At 33.3% G+C, this 19839-nt stretch overlaps 1 protein-coding gene across 1 annotated transcript in view; it reads left to right on the top strand.

Moving 5' to 3' along the window:
* Positions 1–19220, top strand: part of LOC143255863 (S-adenosylmethionine synthase-like) — a 25297-nt gene extending 6077 nt beyond the window's left edge. The window contains exons 6-9 of the mRNA XM_076512199.1: positions 14210–14428; positions 15407–15589; positions 17071–17204; positions 17592–19220. Of these exons, the coding sequence (XP_076368314.1) occupies positions 14210–14428; positions 15407–15589; positions 17071–17204; positions 17592–17694 (639 nt within the window). The 3' untranslated portion in view covers positions 17695–19220. The remainder of the gene's footprint in view (positions 1–14209; positions 14429–15406; positions 15590–17070; positions 17205–17591) is intronic.
* The last annotated feature ends 619 nt before the right edge of the window (positions 19221–19839 follow it).

Here is a 19839-nt window from a genome sequence, read left to right on the forward strand (position 1 = left end):
AGCCTTTCTCTGAATTGTTTCTAATAAGTGGAGAATATTAGTATTATGAAGTATTTGTAGTGAGACATAACTGGTAATTTTTGTAAAGAGAATTATCTTTCGATATGTAATAAAATATAATTAAACTATTAGCAACAAAGCACTACTATGATAGAATGTGATTAAATTTTCCCTATAGTGATTCTATTCACTTGAGCTATTAAGTGCACTTCCATCCTCATCAAATTTTTTAGATAAGTATTCTTACTAAAATTTTGTTCTTGAATATATGGAATCGAACTACTGAGAATACAGTAATTTTCATGTTAAGGTTAAATATTTTGTTTATTTGAAAATTATGAAATTTCATTTGTTCTCTAACACATCTTAAATGTCAGATGTTGGTGTTTGAATTTTTTTTTTTCAGTACAACTTAATTTTATGGACCAACCTTACAACTACCATAAAATAAAGAAAAATGTAAGTTGTACATGCTTTTTCCTTCTATAATGACTGAAAATTGTAACCTGAAACTGTTTCCCTAAATACCTTAGTTACACATCTGTTTATACTTAATATTACTGTTATTGCTCTTTGAACCATGTAATTAATCTCACCATAAGTTGTAAATCACTTGATAAATGTCAGGTTTACTTTATCTGTATCAAATTATGTAATGCAAGACCTGCTCATATGCATATCTCATGAAGAATGTTTACATAGGTTTTTTATATTTGCTATCAAACTTTAACTTACTCTTTATGCTAATGGTACTACTATACTGATCATTTATTTAATGCACTTAAGAAAACAGGATAAAAAAAATGCAAAAAACAAACAATATCCTGTAACAATAATATTTCTAACTGGTATAATAAGAGCTATAAAAATTCAACTAACACTTATCAATGTGATTCCCATGCTAAATTTAAAACTGAAAGCAAAATGCAAGGTCATGTATAGAAAATGCAATGGATCATTTGATTAATATATGTGATTTTCATTTGGTTATAAATATAGTATTAAACATTGGAAAGAACTAGTGGCAACTTGTGAAAGGGAGAATGTGACAAGTGGATCATATTCTCAACAATAAGTTTAAAATGGCATCCTGTTTTGTTGGCTGTCTAACCATATGATATAGTAACCATCTTAATTCATTTCAGTAAGTCTCTCTTCCTCATTGTTTCATACAATTTTAACCAGCATTTGTAAAATGAGTCAGATGAAATTTACGTCTTTATTTTTTATCGGTAATGATTGGCTTTGCTCTACAATTTTTCATTGACATCATCTGTCTGAATACTGTAAACCCAATGCATCAAACAATGATGCATATATATATATATCTATAATATATATAAGACTTGAGTGGTTTCTGACTTTAGAGCAGTTAAGTGACACTACAATGTGAAATCATTAATATGGAAATAAACTAAATGGAGCTCGTAGTTATAAACAGAAGTAAAATTACAACTGTGCTGCTGGACAGAAACAAGTGGGTTATTAATTATTTAGCATTTAAACCTTAACCAAGTGTAGAACATGTTAAAGCTTTCTGGATTGATTGTGATTGACCAATAAAATAGGAATATGTTAATACAAAATTGAAATACTCTTGATACAGGTCATGAGAACAGTATTTTTGTTGCTTCATATTGTGTAATTTGAGGAATAATTTCTTGATGTTTAATTTGTAATAGTTGCACAAATGTAAGTCTCCTTCATTCACTACATTGGAATGTTAGTGTTACCTCATTTTTTTTTCAGAATGAATTATTTTAACAAAATGATGTTCTGCATGTGGAATTATTTAATAAAAACAAATGTACTTTACTACTTCACTTGCATTTGTTTATGCAATGAAAATAAAACTTTTGTTTCTAATTTCTACAAAGACTATTGATACTTATTTAACAGATTAATTTAAAAGTTTGCATTGGTTGCTGCAACCTTTTCATCTATACTGAACTTTAACATTAGGGACATTGACAGATTGCTGTCATAGTTTATCATACATTTTGATTATTTATAGTTGTAATAATCAGAAATGCCAATTCCTTTTAGTTGATTATTTTCCTGACAGTAATGTGTTTTACCAAAATATCAGTTAACCAGTTATTTTACATCTGTAGTTTCCAACCATTTTTTCATAATCACCAAAAGTATGGAGAATGTTATTTAAAATTTTTCCACATGACAAAGGAAATGAGGAGGTAGAAAAATACTCAGTAATGTTTTCAAATAGTTGATGATGAAATTCTTTTATATTAAAAAAAAAAAAAAAAGTGGTAGAACTAAAACAATTTACCACAGGTAGTAGCCATTTAGCCACGTGGCAAATGGGAACCATGTTGAACACTGGTTAACATACTCTTAATGCAACCAGTATTTATAATACATGTAGATTCAAACTTTTGTTTACCATTTTTTCTCTTCAATCATAAATGACTGAAGTAATTTATTAAGAGGTTCTTCACCCCATCTTTAAAAATTACTATAATCTAACATTCAGTTGGGTCAAAGTGTGTGTGTGTGTGTGTGTGTCATATTTTAGAGATGCATTGAAAATTTAAAGAACTGTTATGCATGTTCTTAATAAACATGGCATTAAAATGGTTTATAATGCAAATTTCATCCTGTGTTTTAATTTCCTGCTTTCAGAAGAAAGTGTATTGACAAGTTTTTTAATGTAAAGAAAGTAGAAGAAAATAACTGGCCAAACTACAATAATATTGTGAATATCAGAACTGAAGTTCTACGTGATGAAACTGATAGTATTAAATTTATTGGTAATGTTCTGAAGGTGGTGATAAGAGGCGATAATGTCTTGTGAAAGAGTACTAAAAATATTTGTTGAAAATATTTTTGCACTAGACATGTATATTGAAGGTGGTGGTAAGAGTTGATAATGACAAAATAATATTGTGAGAGTACTAAAAATGTATACATTGGAAATATGTTTGGACTAGACAATTCATTGATGAGAAATTTAGTCAAAAGTGTTTGAAATTGAATCCTATAATTCTATTGACAGAGCATATCAAACAATTACCTCAGCATTTTAGTATTAAAAAAAAAAAGCTCTATCTTACCCATTAATACAGACAAATTATTGTTAAATATATGAAAAACAACGTACAAAAGATAGCAGAGAAACCAAAAATTGTATTCAGTAACAAATCAGAAAAAAACATAATTGAAATGACTGAAATTTCTGCTGCATTGTATTAAATACACACACACACACACACACACACACACACACACACACAGGGTGTGTGTGTGTGTGTAGTGAAAGGTGTTGATAGCTCTGGGTGTTCCACCAGAAAAAAACATTTTCCATTTTATGTAAACTGATAGCCAAACCCAATAACTACTTTGTTTTAACTTAATATAGTATATTATAAATGCAATTCAAATGAAGCTGTTTACAATGTTAGTGCTAGTTAGTTAACGTTCTTAATATATATCTAATATTTATTGATACATTGATCTCTATGTATCCTTACCTCTATCTGTACTTGATATGTTGCTCTTAAGATTTTAAGTCCTTGTCATAAGTAATTTAATTAGGTATCACTTCACTCAAGTTCTAACATCAGTGTTTGGTAGTGCTGTACCTACTAAAAATGTGTTGCCCAGATTACCCAAATGACGAGTGTTAAGTTGGATAAGAAAACTTTCAACAACAAACAAAAATGAAACCACTATGATAGCATGCATAAATCATGCGCATGATTGTATAATTCAGTGTGTGCTGATAACTTATTTGTTTACATAAAGCTGTTTTCACTGTGATAATTTAGCTTTCATTGCATGCTGTGAGAAGGTCTGAAGTTAGTTGTAAAACAATAAAATAAATGATTGAAAACTCTGAAAAAAAATTTCTTTACCTGTAAGCAGAGTCTGTTACAATTTTCAGTCACTCTAGAAGGAGAAAAAGGGATAACATTTTTGTATTTTTCATTTTTTCCTGTATTGCTGATTTTGCTACAGAAACATCAGGGTAGAAAAAATAAGTCTTGTTCAATAAAACTATTTTGTGTTAGAAATTTAAGTTCTAAAGGTTAGAAATTAAATTTAAACTATCAGGTAAAATTAACCTGAAAAGTGCCATAAGGGTTGTTGTTGTTTTTTTCTTTCTTTTTCTGGGAGTTAACCAGCTTTTCCACCAGTTAGTAAAAATGGGAAGTCCATGGATTCAATGGGTATTGATTTTGGAAGACTCCATTCAAACACATAGAATTTGGAACATTATATTATATGCCAAAAGAAGTTTTGCTAGGGTTTTCTGTTGAATTTCAGAACTGGGTGTGAAATATTTGAAGCATTGTATAATTACAACTCTGAGTAGACATCTTTTAATCCACCACTTAAGATAATTACCAGTTTCCATTAGTCTTCAATGGTGTAACAGGTGACAATTCAAGGTCCATTATTGACCACCTTATCAACAAGCTTCAAGCCTATAATGCATCATAATACAGGTATATACACCCTCACTCATAATGATCTGTAATTTTTAAATGTTTCCCTAAATTATTGCACAATTTGTTGTTATTTTTAATTATTGATTGGTGTTACCTTAAACAAAAAAAAAAACCCCACATATCAAAAATGATGTAACAAGAATGCACCCATCAAAAGTTGTCCTAATAACAGTGTTGTGGTAATGAAACATCTGGTAAGTAAATGTCTAGATCCAACTGAAACCACTATTTGTTTCAGTTTTAAACTTTACTTTGTTATAACACAAAGTAAACAAATCAACAAATAATTCAGAGATTTTAAAATACCAACCACAAAATGCAGAAATCAAGCTATTTCTAATATAAAAAATATTTAGTACTCAGTGTATCAGTATAATATTTGTTTTTTATTATAAAAATTCCCAATTTATTCCAAATGTGTTTGAAAAGTTTTAACAATAGCCAAATTAACATGTTATACCATTGTGAAAGATACATTAACAAAGGCCACTATATTTATTGTTGTTACAATAAGTAAATTATGTAGATTTAAAATAAACAAACAAGCAACTGTAAGGGTTGCAGTTGTAAAATGGGATATGCATAAACTGGAAATTTTTTTCTCTACACTTATGGATGTGCAGGAACAAAGTATCAACATCTTAAAGGAGAGGGTGTTCCAGATGGTTAACCATAACTGACTCTTGCTTCAAAGCAAGTCTGAATAATGAAAGCAAAATTAGATGGTGTAACATGGCACATTTGTATGTACTAACACATAGATTCAGAATATTGCTTTATCTGATTTTGTATCATAACAGGATTTCTCCAATTGTAATTTGGTTTCAAATTCAATGTCTTGCAAGTAATTTTATTTAGCCTAGTTTTATGATACAATACAAACAACTTTTTCAGTCATCTGAAATGAAGAAGCAACATAATTTTGTTTCTTATTATCAACTCTGTATTACTTGTAGCTTCAGAATACTAAAACTTAAGTTTGAACCATTCATCTATTCAGTTGTTGCAATCCAAAGGAAAATTAGGCACATAGTATGCTGTAGCATTCATTGTGGTTTGCACAGATATGGCCCAAGGAATTCCAGGTTCACATGCGTGGGCACAACATAGGAAACTTTTGGTAAAATGTGAATGTTGTACATAATAAGTTATCTTACAAAAATATTTGTACTCAAGAAATAATTGTGAATGGGAAAAGTTTTGTCTGACTCTGAGAAGGTTGAGTGCAAGGTTGTATTTATGTAAAAAATAAATACTTTTTTCCCCTCATACAGGTTGTATATTGTATTTTTGTAATTTCTAGAAACTGAAGTTAATGTCTTTATTTTATTTTTTTTATGCATCTATGTGTGTAGTATCTGGTATTTATTCTCCTCTATCCCAAATTTGGCCTATCGTGGCCAGGTAGTCATGGTGCTTGATTTACAATGTGAGGATCATGGGTTCAAATCCCTGTCAAACCAAACCTGCTCGCTTTTTCAGCTATGGGGGCATTTAATATGCAATCAATCTTGCTATTCATTGGTAAGAGTAGCTTAGTGACAAGCTACCTTCCCTCTAGTCTTCATTGCTAAAGTAACAATGGCTTGCATAGCTCGCCCTTGTGTAGCATTGCACAAAATTTAAAAACAAATCAACCACAAACTATTACTAAACTAGCAATGCATAACAAAATTAGTAGTTAATTTTGACATTGAATACAAACTATATTGAATTGCACTCTAAAATAGGTTACAACTTGTAATTTTACTTCTATTCATGCATAAAACATTTATAAACTTGAATTTTAAAATTTAAAGTAATTGTTATTTATACCAATATAACTTGTTCAAGTAATTCCCATTATATCAGTCTTCCATTTTAACTAGAGATCTGTTCATGATACTCCTACATTAGAATAATGACAACTAAGTTTATTCTTGAGTCTATGTTTATTTTAAATTGATACTTTATATTAAAACTGTAACTTATGCTATAATTTTCCTCTTTTCAAAACCTTCATTACCATACATATTGTATTAATTTGTATATTCTCAATTTCCTACATTTCTTTACCAGTATGCAAACTTAGCTTGATGAAGTACTGCTGAAAGGGCCACGTTTTTTTTATTCCAAAACCTCCAGAACAGTTCTTTATATTTAAGCAGTTGATTTGTAATTCTCAGTGTATTTTGTGTTTCTTGGTACCAGCAGCTAAATTTATAGTGTAATATGCTTGTACTTTAGCTCCTAGAAAACAGATTCTGTTTACAGCCTTTCTATGTTCTGTTGTACAAATAAGTAATTGTCATTCCCTACCAAGAATAATTTGTATATGCAAAAGTACTTCACATGCATGACATTTTCTTCAGACAACTTGAACATTGTTTTGTTTCTGTTGATTCCATTGGACTATTATGTAGTTCCTAGGGATTTACTTAAATATCGTGTTTTTGTCATTGATCTTGTCAGTCCTTTGTAAGTGGAAGAATAAAGTTATACTATAATATTGTGCTTATATCTGATAAATACTTTTTCTTTTCAAACTTTTTTCTAGTGGTACTTGCCCACCTCTCACAATATTAGCTAATCTTGGTCAGTGCTGCCCTCTATATGCAAATATTTCTTTACATTTGCCACAAGCCTTATTCTCCCCTCTCTTGTTGGGATTACTATATTCAAACCTTTTTTTCATGCAAATCATCATCATGCTTGATCTCTTAAACAATAATAACATCAGATGCTCATGTGACTTCCTCTACTGAACCTTCTCGTTTGGAAGCATTTGAGCTTGGACATCTTTGTTTACATGCTTAGTGTGTGACAGGTTTTTTAAATACCAGTTCATTCTTGTCTATGTATTTCTGTACTCAACAATTTGTAAATATTGTTTTATGAATCCCAAATTTCACTTTTGGGTTGAATGCCACATGGGGCAACCTTTATTCGCATACATTGCCCAAGCTCCTTCTAAGTTGGCTGAAATTGTTCTGAATGATGACAATTTTAATTGTCTCATCCTGCCTCCAGAGTTTGCCATTCATACCCATTCGTAGCATGAAGAATTGACTAAGCCTCTTTCTGTCTTCAAGGATTTTGTCAGTTTTGTGATGTTTGATCCCTTTCGTGTTTGTTATTCCCCTTGCCCTTGTTACATGAGCAATCTTCTCAACCATTCTTTATTTTCTTCCTGATGTGTAGGTACATGTGAATCAATTTCTCTCACCATTAACTGTGATGGGATCAGCAAACTGTGACCTTCCCTCCTAGGACTACTGATCAGTATGCCCTTTCTTACTATCACCTGGACTACTTGTTTTAACTAACCTTCTATAGTACCTTCCATCCGTACATCTCTATCGTAAGCTATTCATAGAAATGCAGAGGGTTTCTGTGAATACCTTATACCTTCTCTCACCTGTGTTAATCTTGTTTTGTCTGACTTTATCTTGTATCTTTTTTAGGACATTGTCTTTGATACAGTCCCAGAAATTATTGAGCCTTGAATGATATTAGCCTGCCAGCTATCTCCCCTCCTGTGCTTCATTGCACTGGCATAGTTCCCCATAAAGTCTTTTCTCACTATGAGATGGACATTTATCTAGGGTTGTGTATGACAAAAAATGTGTTTCCTATGCTTACCTTCATATCTTGACAGCACATTAGTATCATTCTTAACTTCACTTTTTCCATTTCAGTGTGATTTACTAATTTTGACCCACCCACCCTTCAGACTTGCCTTATCTCTTTGTGTTGTATATTCTGTGCTTTTGTTTATCATATTCATGTGCTGAGGATGCAATATCATTATTACATGTACAACTGGCTCAATCTAAGCAACAATCAGTCTCTCATACTCACTAGCTCCAGGAGTCTTTTTATATACCAATATCATCTGCATTTCATGGACCTTTCCAGCCCAGTCACTTACTGCTTACAAAGTTTACTGCTTTTCAGAGTATGGTCCTCCATGACTACAGTGGTCCCTCTGAGCTATAACCACATAAGATCCCTGAAGTGTGTACTTCATGAACGCTAACATTTTCTTTCCTCCTTCCCACAATATATTTTGTAATGGTGACTGGACAAAGCCCATATTTTAGTTGATATGTTACATCCTCCCCTGTATTTGGATCTCCATATTTTCATGAATGTATCTTTTCAAGAACAAGGGAGCATGGGTCATTCACCAGGAAACTTTGGGCTACTGGTCTGTGGATGAAAGTCTTGCATATCCTTGAACTTCTAGCAGTACATCAGGTATTACATCACTTTCTTCTTGCCTGTCATTATCTGATGATGGCACATATCAACCACCAAGGTGGCACCTGATCTAGAGATCTGTATTTTTGAGCATTAGATCTATTATACTGGAAAAATGAGCATCATGTATATATCTTATTTTATAGCATGTCATGTACCAGGTGCTTTCAGTCTAGTTACAGATCATCTTTTGTGCCCAGATCTATCCAACTGTTTGGGCATTATTTGTGATGACAACAAACTCACTTGAAGTAAAATGTATCTCAGGTTGGCAGGTATGGTTATTAACACTTACTAATAAAGCAGAGAACATTTCAATCTTCTTAGTTCATCTTCTGGTTAACAAAGTTTGTAACTGACTGTTGTTAGACATGTCTTAGGGATGAGAGTGTAAATGGGTATGGAATTGTAGGGGGCATTGCAGTTAAATGTTAGCTTGTTAATTAGTATAGGTATAAAGATGCTCCTTCATGTATTGCAGTGGTTCCCAACCTTTTTTATGCCATGCACCCCTCACAGTAATTATTTATTTAAGAATAAAGGTGAAGGTGGCCAAAACAAATTTTTATAATTAGTTTTTAATGATATATAAACAAAAACAAAACATTTAGAAAAGAAAAAATATTACAACAATGTAAAAGTTGCATAAACCCTACCCTTAATATAAACAAAAAAAAAATGAAATGTTATCTCGAACCCCTGGTTGGGAACCACTGATATTTTGGTTTTTGTTGCTGTATAAGTACGGCTTCTTTGATTTTGCATTTGTTTATATTTGTTTCCATACTTAGTATCTGGGTGTTTTCTATAATTATGTTGTGTTAATTTGATTTGCAGTGTTCAAAAAGGTGTAAAGATGTTTGTTTGTTTTTTTCTTTGAATCTGGTTTTCATTTTTCTTGTTCCTCCAGTATAAAAGTTGTGGCAGTTGTCATTGTATTATAAATAATGTTGGTGTTGTGTTTGTCAGTGTAGTTTTTACATAGTATGAACTTTAGTTTTTGTATCTGGTTTCTGAATAAATTTGTTGTTTATTGGAATGCTGTTTTGTTACAAGTTTTTTCCAAATGTTTGGCTATTAGCTCTTGTTTTCAGGGACCTATGCCATCAGTTGAATTCTCCTCTGTTGAATGCTTTTGCATTGGACCTCAATACAATGTTGTCTCTCTTTTGGCCACCTGTACAACACCTGCAGGTTTCAGTGATTGATGCCTTCAGCAAAGTATCAGTGCTACAAATACTCCTGTGTACCTTCCCATCTGATTGCTTCATCAGGTGATTTCTCTTGTCCACTCCACTTCCCCTTATTGAGGTCTCCTAACTGCACCGTATAGGCCAGCACAACCTTGATTACCTATGTTACAATGTCTGCTTCTATCACTACCTGTCCCTCTTCCACTTTCTCCCTCCCTTCTTTTTTTCATCAACCTCAATCTACAATCCAATATCCCTCATCCTACCTCTTCATGCCTGTTTTTTGTCTCATTCTTGGCAAGATGACCCAGTCTTTTATTGAGTTTCTGCCTTGTTAGTTATTTCTTTACAGCCACCTTCTGTGAAAGTACACCATTGTGGAAAGTCTTTTGTTGGTCTGTTAATAGGGGATTTTTTGCTACAAGCCTTCTGTTGCTCGTGTGGTAGAATTACTCGTGGAATCTTTGATCTTGCTTTCCAGGTGTCAGCCAGTCCTATCCCATGCCTTCAATTTTTTTCAATAGTGTAGGATTTGCACTTCCCTGTCCCTACTGTGCTCATGTTCCTTTTGGATTCAGAGGTCTTCAAAGGTGTCTTCCCCTTCCAGAGGGAGACGGTAATGTGACCTTCCATGCTTTAATTTACCTCAGTTCAAACAATTTCTTTTGTACTCCTTGTTTCATCTGCCCCTAACATAATTCCTTCTCCTTATGGTCTGTAGATGTCATTTTATGTGCACTGTCATGCTTTCTTCTTTTTTACCCCAATCATTTGTTTCTCCCTATGATCTAAGCAGCTTGAATCCTTTTCTCCTATTTTTCTTTATTCTTTAAATTTAAATCTGCACTGTCAACCATGTTGATTCATGATTTCTCACTCATGGCTTTGCACAGTCACTGTAGAAAAGGTGTTCCATAAGTTGGTGATGGCTAATTACCTTGCAGTAATTTGCTTCATACATATGCATTTCAAACAATACCACCCATGAACTACAGAAGAGATTGCCACACGTTTTTGCCTTGCTTCTAGTGAATAACATGGTATGATCTGCTTCTCAAAATAAGGTTTTGTGGTCATCCATTGCACTGCCTCTTATGACATTCTTCCAGACTGTCCACTGTATTATCACTTTTTTTTTTTTTTATTAGTAGAACATGGGTGGCCTTACTGCTTCCAATTCAAAGCTGCTGGTTTGGTTAACCATGGAGGCACCCTCCCATATGTTTTCTACAAGGACATGATTGAAACCATTCAGTTGATAATAGGGCAGTAGTGTTCTGCCAGTGTAGATGTGATGTGGATTCCATAGTAGTTGATGTTACCTTGTTGGTTAACATGGCTTCATGATACCATTTGCAGAACCACTGAAGTTGAGCTGTTGCCTTTGGATTGACATGGCCTCCTGGTACCTATTACACACTCACTACATTTGAGCCATTGCATTTCATCTCTTTGATTGGGAAACCTCATCCTACCTTCATGCAGAAGTTGGTTCCTAGCATAGAGGTTCTGGATTAAAGTGAACCAATCAGTACAAGTCTTCACATGGGTTTGGCTTTCTGTCTTCCTTCTTCTCCCTTACCCTTCTGTTGTTTCTTCTATGATTTTAGTGACAGTAGTAGTGTGAGAGATTATTTCTAGTGCTTTCCTTAACTCCATTTTTCTCCCCCTTGGTGTGAATTCCTGTAAATGGTGAGGGGACCACCCAGGGGAAAGGTTCTGCTCTTTCAGTTTACCTCCTCTGGGATCTAAACATCTGATATGTTTGCCATGCTTGGTAACCTGTGAAGGGGTAGAGAGAACCCTGGTGGTTGAAGGGTTCTTTCATTCAAAGGTGATTGGGGATATACCTGTTGAGGTTATGTTTCATGCTGCTTGTAACTCATTATAAGGAGTTATTGTTGAGAGGGATTTGAAGAACATCTCTGAGTCAGATTGTTGCTGGTTTCTCCACCCAAAGAGTTTCTGCAGTAAGGCATATCTACACTCGCAAAGATGGAATTATGATGCTGACCAATGTTCTCATTCTGACATTTACGTTGTCATGTACACCTGCCACTATCAAAGCAGGTTATCTTAATTGCAGGGTATGGCCATACATTACAAACCCTCTCAGATATTTCCAGTGTCAGTGGTTTGGTCACCCGAAGATATCATGTTGTGGTTTCTTGACATGTGCCTGTTGCAGTGGCAAGGACCACGATGCTTATGAGTGTCAAGTGGACCCTCATTGCATCAAATGCAATGGCTCTCACCAGTTCTACTTTCATTCTTGCCCTAAATGGTTGGAAGAAAAAGAGGTGTAGCATTTGAAAATGATTCAAAACATTACTTACCCTGAGACTCGAAAGTCGCTGTCCACCACTTCATCTCACATGTATGCTGCTGCACTTTGTTCTATTACTATAGTGGGAGTGCAGATGGTTCTTTTTACCTTCAAAATAATCTTTTTCAAACCAAATTAAGTCTTTTGACCTCCATGGTTAAAGTTAATGTGTCAACTTCAACACCCATCTCTTCCCCTAACATATATTCCAGCATACCCCAAGATCCACTTTTTTTTGTTCTGGGTACAGGCATTTCCTTGGGTACATCTCCTGCCACCCCAAGATGCAAAACTCTCATTTGTTCATGTCCTCAGTTGCTGCAATCCTCTTCCAACAGCAAAGACATGCCCAATCAACCCAGGGCAGGGTCAATGGAGGTTGACAGACCTCCCTCAAATGAAGACAATAAAGAAGAAAGATGTGGTCATAAACAGAAGGACTCTCCACTCAATTTGCCAACACATAAATAAAAAATGGCCACCTTGACACAGTGAAACTCTCAAGGTTTACATTCTAAGCTGGATGTCATCAAAGTACTGATTGCTCTCTACCATACTGTACATCTCTCCTTACTAGAAACATTTTTGAAACTTGTCAATATAGTCACTTTTTGGCAATTTTCTCTGTACAGAAGTGACAGGCTGTATGATGGACAAGGGCATGGAGGGGTGGCACTGTTGGTTGATCAGCATGTGCCCACCCTGTCTTTGCCACTCTGCACACCCTTGGAGGCTGTATCATTTAACCACAACAAACCAAGCAGAGCCCACAGAGTTGCTTGATATCAAACCATCCATATAAATAGGAATGGAAGAATGATTTGAAAGATGTTCAACAAATAACAGACCATATTTCCAATCAGGAGTGTCTGCTTTTCTCAGATGACTTAAAGACAGGTCACATTTGGAGACTGTAATAAGCCATGGTGGAATGGGCTGACCAGTGGATACAGCAATGTTACCCAAGGACATACCCAATTTATCCAAATGCATCTGGATACGATTGGCCAAAAGGAGCAATGGCAGATTGTTCTGAAAAAGCATGGCCCACTGAAGAAGGAAAACACAATGGAGGTGAGATGCTTTGGTAAGGGACAGAGTTTTGAAGCATACAGTAAAGACAGTTGCAAATGACTGATGGGCATAGAAGGTTCATGAGACTGCATGTAAGCTCTGGACTGGAAAAGTGCAGAAAGCCCCAGTACAGCCCCAAAGTCCCTCATGATGAATGGGGTCCAGCATCTTTAAAGATGAGGTCTTGGCAGAGCCATAGACCAGTGATCCACCAACCATTGTCAAGTTTCAATTGAATAAGAGCACGATACATCTTTAGCATAGAATATTGATTTGCTCTACAAGTGATAGAAGAGAGGACACAGGATGTTCAGTGTTCTTGTACATTTGACTCGTAGCTATTTGATGTGTGGTATAAAGATCAACTTATAGTCAAAGATAAGCTACAAGAACTTTGTCTCAGAGACCACAGGCAGCACAACTTCACTGGTATGGAGATCAGGAGCAGGGTGAAAACCCTGTTGGCAGCAAAAGTGCATGCAAACAGTTTTAGAAAGAGAACTTAAAGCCATTTGCTGTGGTCCACTTCAGTAAATGATTGAGGACAGTCTGTAGCTGTTTCTCAATATGTCATGCTACTGTTGGATAAGAGATGATGCATGATTGTTATTTGTGTAAGAGACATGTTGGAATGCAGTAATTCCAACAATGAGGGACTACAAAGCTTGTGGCATAATTTTGTTTTTATATTATCAGAGCATGTTTATAAATTGTTAGTTATGGACTTAATTTACTTCAAGGAACATGGTAGATATAATAATTTTTAGAGAAGTGTATAATCGTTAGAAACATTTTCGTATTTAAAATAGGAGGCTAAGAGTGCATTTAAAAGGAATATGCAAATATTATCAAATGTTTGTTTTTTATTTGTATGGTAGTGATGATAATATTTTGCTTTGTAGGTTACTTGTGAGTATTATTTTGACCAAGGTGCAGCTGATCCAGTAAGAGTTCACACTGTTGTGGTTTCCACTCAACATACAGACAAAATACCATTGGAAGATGTACGCCATGAAGTAATGGAGAAAGTCATCAAAGAAGTAATTCCTGCAAGATATCTGGACAAGCAGACAATATACCACATTAATCCTTGTGGTAGCTTTATTGTGGGTGGCCCAATGGTAAGTTGAGATTATGATAATATTTTAATTATAATTGTTAGATTTCTTGTAAAGAAATATTTGAAGATGTTTCTACACATAAATAGAAAGCCTTGTGTTAAATTTTTCTTATCACCTTTTTATCTCTAATATAAACCTACCCTCTTTTTGAGATTGAAGTTTTTTTATCAGGCATATTAGGATTACAGATTCACTATGTTAAAGAACTTATTAACCAATGTAGTTATGAACCTGAACTTTAAGTGAATCAACTTATTGGTGACTGTAAATTCAGATAATAAGAGCTCACTATAGTAGAAGTAACTTAATACTAATAGTTTAAGTTTTAAGCCCATCAAAAGAGGGAAAAATCATGTTAAAGTATGACAAAGTACTACTGGTTTACAATATATACAAACAGAAGTCTGCTCTGGTTTCATTTTATAACAGTAAAGCAGACTAGATATGATTTTTTAAATTATTTTGATGCTCCCTTTCATTTATAACTATTGCAGCTTAATTAAACTAAATCTATATTGCAAATTGACACGTACCTTACATCACAAAGCAATACGCAAGGATACTGAAACCTATAATGCGATAAGTTGAAAGTATTGAATAATTAGTTGAGTATCATTACTGCTGTTAATATTTTTAGTTGTGATCCTAACATCTAAAGAGATTCTGGCCAGATTAGGAAGTTTATGGTAGTTTTAAGTCCATATACCTAGCAAAAAGTTTCTTTCATAAGTGTAATAAAGACAATATTACATTATTTTAATTTTTATAACCAGTAATATTAATGAAACTTTTTAAAATAAACAATACAAAACTTGTTTACTCAAATACATGTTGTAGGGTAATGAGTTAAAGAATAAAAAGATAGTAAATTATGGAATACATAACTGTTAAACATACATTAAGTAGTTATTTAAAGAAGAACAAGCACAAAGAAAAGTATTAAAATAGTTCAGCTTAACATGTACATGATGTATTCAGGGTGATGCAGGCCTAACTGGCAGAAAGATTATTGTTGATACCTATGGTGGATGGGGAGCTCATGGAGGTGGAGCATTTTCTGGCAAAGATCCAACAAAAGTGGATAGATCTGCTGCTTACGCTGCTCGTTGGGTGGCCAAGTCTTTGGTAAAAGCAGGATTGTGTAGAAGATGTCTTGTACAGGTCAGAAGTGCAAACTTTTATAGACTGGACTGTTTTCTGATTACTTCTTTAAATGGCAATGACATCATTCTTATTTCATTAACTTTTGTTTTTATTTAGATTTGTGTTAATTGTACATTTTTGTAGAATGTAGTGTTTATTAAATTACTTTGCGATAAGTACTTTTTAAGCTTCTATAATTTTCAACAATGTTTAGGACTATGTTACAAATATGTAACTCTCTCTTCACGCGTAATCTGAACTACATATTGTTTTTACTTTAATAGTTGACATGAAAGGTTTTAATAAACTGATCTAGCAATGACAAATTTTAGAGATTCAACATGTCTCCCAGGAACGCGACTGTCATGGAGAAAATGGGCATTATTATCCATAAGTTTCAAGTTGTTTAAAAATTACAGTAATGTATAGCTGGCACAGGGGTTTATAGGATGTGGTCTCCTATAACATAAATGATGTCATTTTCTCCAATAGAGGTCTCTTTCGTCCAGCAGTATTTATTCCTACTTATACCTTTTGTGTTACATGCATTATGTCTTGTTTATGTCTAAAAGGGAGTTGCATCTGTTTCCATATTCTTTTGAAATAAATATATTCCTGTTACTTTAATGTCAAAATCATTTTTATGCTCTTGATCTACTGGATGTGCCCTTTGCACCATTACATGTAAGCTGTTTTGTACCTTGATGTGAACGTAATGCTCTTCATTTGGGCATATTTACATTCTGACTGACCTCGTAATTCTGTTTTTTGTCTCAACAGTAATAACATGTAATATTGAGAGCATTTGAACCTGAATAAGTACCCTAAATCTGCAAGCCAGAATCAACAAATAAAGTCACACGATTGTCTTTTATTATAGTCTGAACAACTGTACTTTAAAATTGAAAACAATTCCACATTCTGTTTTTAACACTTGTAGACAACTTGCAGGTCTGCCTTCACTGGCTGGCTTCCATACAATCCATGGCTCTCCAGTTAGGAAGTGTTTAAATTTCTGTTGAGGTCTAAGTACTTCATAAACTTTGGTTATTTCAGTATGACAGCTTTAGAACATTAGTGCATATAATTTGTTGCAAGCTGAATGACCAGTTACTTGTGTTTCAGATCATGTGACTGATTATTAAATACCTAATTTGCATAATATAATATGACAATGAAAAAATAATTAATACTGTATAATAGTTTTTGGCTTGTTATATCTACAGCATTGAAACTATCCTCCAATTGTTGTGTATGATGGTGCTGAATAGAATAAAAAAAAAGCAGTTTTAGACTTTTTGAAAAAGTCCTTGTTATTTCCCAGAGTCAACTTGTATGTTTTTGTTTTTTTATGGTTATTTATAGGGAAATTAAACCTCTTTACTGATCAGAACCAAAATTGGAAATTTTAACATTATAGAGAGTCCTTAAAATGTATTGTATGTGTATTTATTAGTGTAGTGTGAAAGATGAATTTGAGATTTTTTTTATTATTTTAGGTTTCGTATGCCATTGGTATTGCTGAACCATTATCAATAACTCTGTTTTCATATGGAACATCAGATAAAACTCAAAAAGAACTGTTGGAAATAGTGAAGAAGAATTTTGATCTACGGCCTGGTTGCATCATCAAGTAAGGGAGTTATGTGACCTTAAATAGTAAATTATTTCTCATAGAGCAAAGATCCTTGTATAACATGGCCTAAACACCATTAACAGAATTAATTTTAATAGCAACTTCTTTTCAACCTAACAGTTCTTATTGTGTTACATAAATTATGTTCTGAAGGGTCTTAAGGTAGGAGCTAGTATTTCTATTCTTAAGTCTACAAAGAAACACTGGTCATTTATACTAAAACAAAAAGGCATTTTTCTAAAACAAATTTGATAGTGGAAAATTAAGTGTTTTATCGTGGATATCTCCTTATAAATGTTGTTTTGCATTATGATTTTTTCTAACATTTTTTAATGACCAAAAATATGAAATCTGAATTTAATTTGTTTGTTGTTTTTTCTTTAGGGAGCTAAATTTGAAACATCCAATATACCAGAAAACCAGCACCTATGGCCACTTTGGGCGTGCAGATTTTCAGTGGGAAATTCCAAAGAAACTGAAGTTTTGATGAGACAGCACTTTTATTTAGTTACATAATTAGGGCATTTTTGGGGGCCCAAGGGGTAAAAGATCACTGTGAATGAATCACGGTAGGCATGGTGTTGTTTAGTTTTCCAAAGTATGATTACAGTACTCTTTCCTGCTGGGTCAAAACTGGTTGACAAGACATATTTTGGGAACTTTCTTTTCCTGCCTGCTGCAAATGTGTTACTTAGAAAATGGCTATTCTCCCATGAGACTGATTTTTATACTCACAGGGGAAGCACATTTGTCTTGTGTTTATGAAGATTTGAATGGAAAAGAGCACTTTTCTTAAACACTCGGGTTCATGTCACACTGATCTGTTCATCTTGACACTTATTTCTGATATTTCTGTGTGTCTTTAGGTTTTAATGAGCTTGTATACTGCAGGTTTTACACTTGAAAGGGGTCTTGGATTTTTTGATTTTTTTGGATCAGTTCTTTTTATACATGTAATGGGTGATAAAAGAACATCTAGTATAGACTGTCTTTACTTTTTATCAGAAATTCCAATTTTGAAAGAAGTGTATGAATACTGTTAGAATTTAAGGTTAAAATACTTACTGACATAACATTTTACTTTACAGGTTCTAAAACTCAGAGTTGATAATTATTGCAGACACGTAAATAGACAGTTGCTGTTTTTATAAATAATCCTAAAAACAATAGTGTGTGGATGAGTGTAAAACACATCTTGTACTTTACTCATGTTTTGGTTTAAAAAAATCAAATATTATTGAATGCATAACCAATTTATGGTATATATAAAAAAACAAAAAAAACTAATTAATTTCTTTGTGCAATGTTGGGTAAAGTTTATGTAATTTAACAGATAGTTGCGTATTCAGAAATGCATTTTGAACATTTCATGGACATTATCCACGTGTAAATCTTTTTAATTTATGCATTGATGTAAATGTTTTATCTTTCTTAGTCTTCAGCATCTAGTGATCATTGGAACTGGGAAAAAGAAAAAACTGTAGATTTATTTGACTTTTTTCATAATTGTAGTGGTTTTAAGTAGAATATACAGAAATGGTCAGGAAAACATTTGCTCCTTGGTTTATACATACATATATATATTTTTACATAGACTGTACTAAACTTCATGCAAGATATACATTTTGAGTTCATTCTCATTCCATTAGTGTGGGTTTGCCTCACTGACAAGGGCCTTAGGGGACCTATGTTGTGTGCTTTTACATTGATTGTTAAACTACTATCTATTCAAATAGTTATGCAGAATAGGAGAAGCTTTAAGTATATACCAGTATAATGTTTTTTAAGTTTTTGCAAATGAGGATATTAGTCCACTAAAGAAAGGAAATATAAATAAGTCTTTTTCTTGACCTGTAAGTAACTGATTTTGAGTAATATTTGGAATTAAAATGGTGTTTTTAGTGTGAAAACTAACTCATTTGCTTGAATAATTCAGTTGATGAATGAGGTATGTATACAAATGTATGTAACTTGGCACTGCCCTGGGTATCAATTAAAGCTTTTGTGAAACAAGTCTCTGAATTGTTATTCTGACTTAGGAACTGTGATTGATACTTATCATGGTACCTCTAGTTGACTGGCACTAATGCACTCTACAGCTCATATCTACAGATGATTTCTTATCAGTTGTCTGAAAGTTATGAATATCTTTTTAAAATTATCTTAAAAGTGAAGTAATCATTTCAGGAAAAAGATTTATTGGAATTAAATGATGCACTGAAGAGAAACTGAAGTGTGAAATACTGCAACAAGGACAACATTGAGTATTTGTTTTTGGCACCACAGAGGAGAAATGTATACTATGACGAGGTGTTAGATTAAGACATCTGTTTCCTACCTGACACTATTTTTCATTTTATTTAATGTTGATCCGTTACTGTTAATAAAATTGCATTTCAATATACTTTTTGTTTAAAAACATCTCAAAGCACAGCTGTTTTATCTCCTGACGTATTTAACCCTTGCTTTGCCAGTTCTTGTAGTAAATAAATTTCACTTTACACTGCTTTGTTTTGGAGTTTCTTCCTATACTTGTATTACCAAATACTATAGCATATATATTTATTTCTGAAACTTGGAGACTTCTTACCATAAATCTGAACACAAATCTTAGTAAAGAATAGATATTTTT

Source organism: Tachypleus tridentatus, chromosome 7 (genome assembly GCF_004210375.1).
Source record: "Tachypleus tridentatus isolate NWPU-2018 chromosome 7, ASM421037v1, whole genome shotgun sequence".
In the NCBI taxonomy this organism is placed as follows: Eukaryota; Metazoa; Arthropoda; class Merostomata; order Xiphosura; family Limulidae; genus Tachypleus; species Tachypleus tridentatus.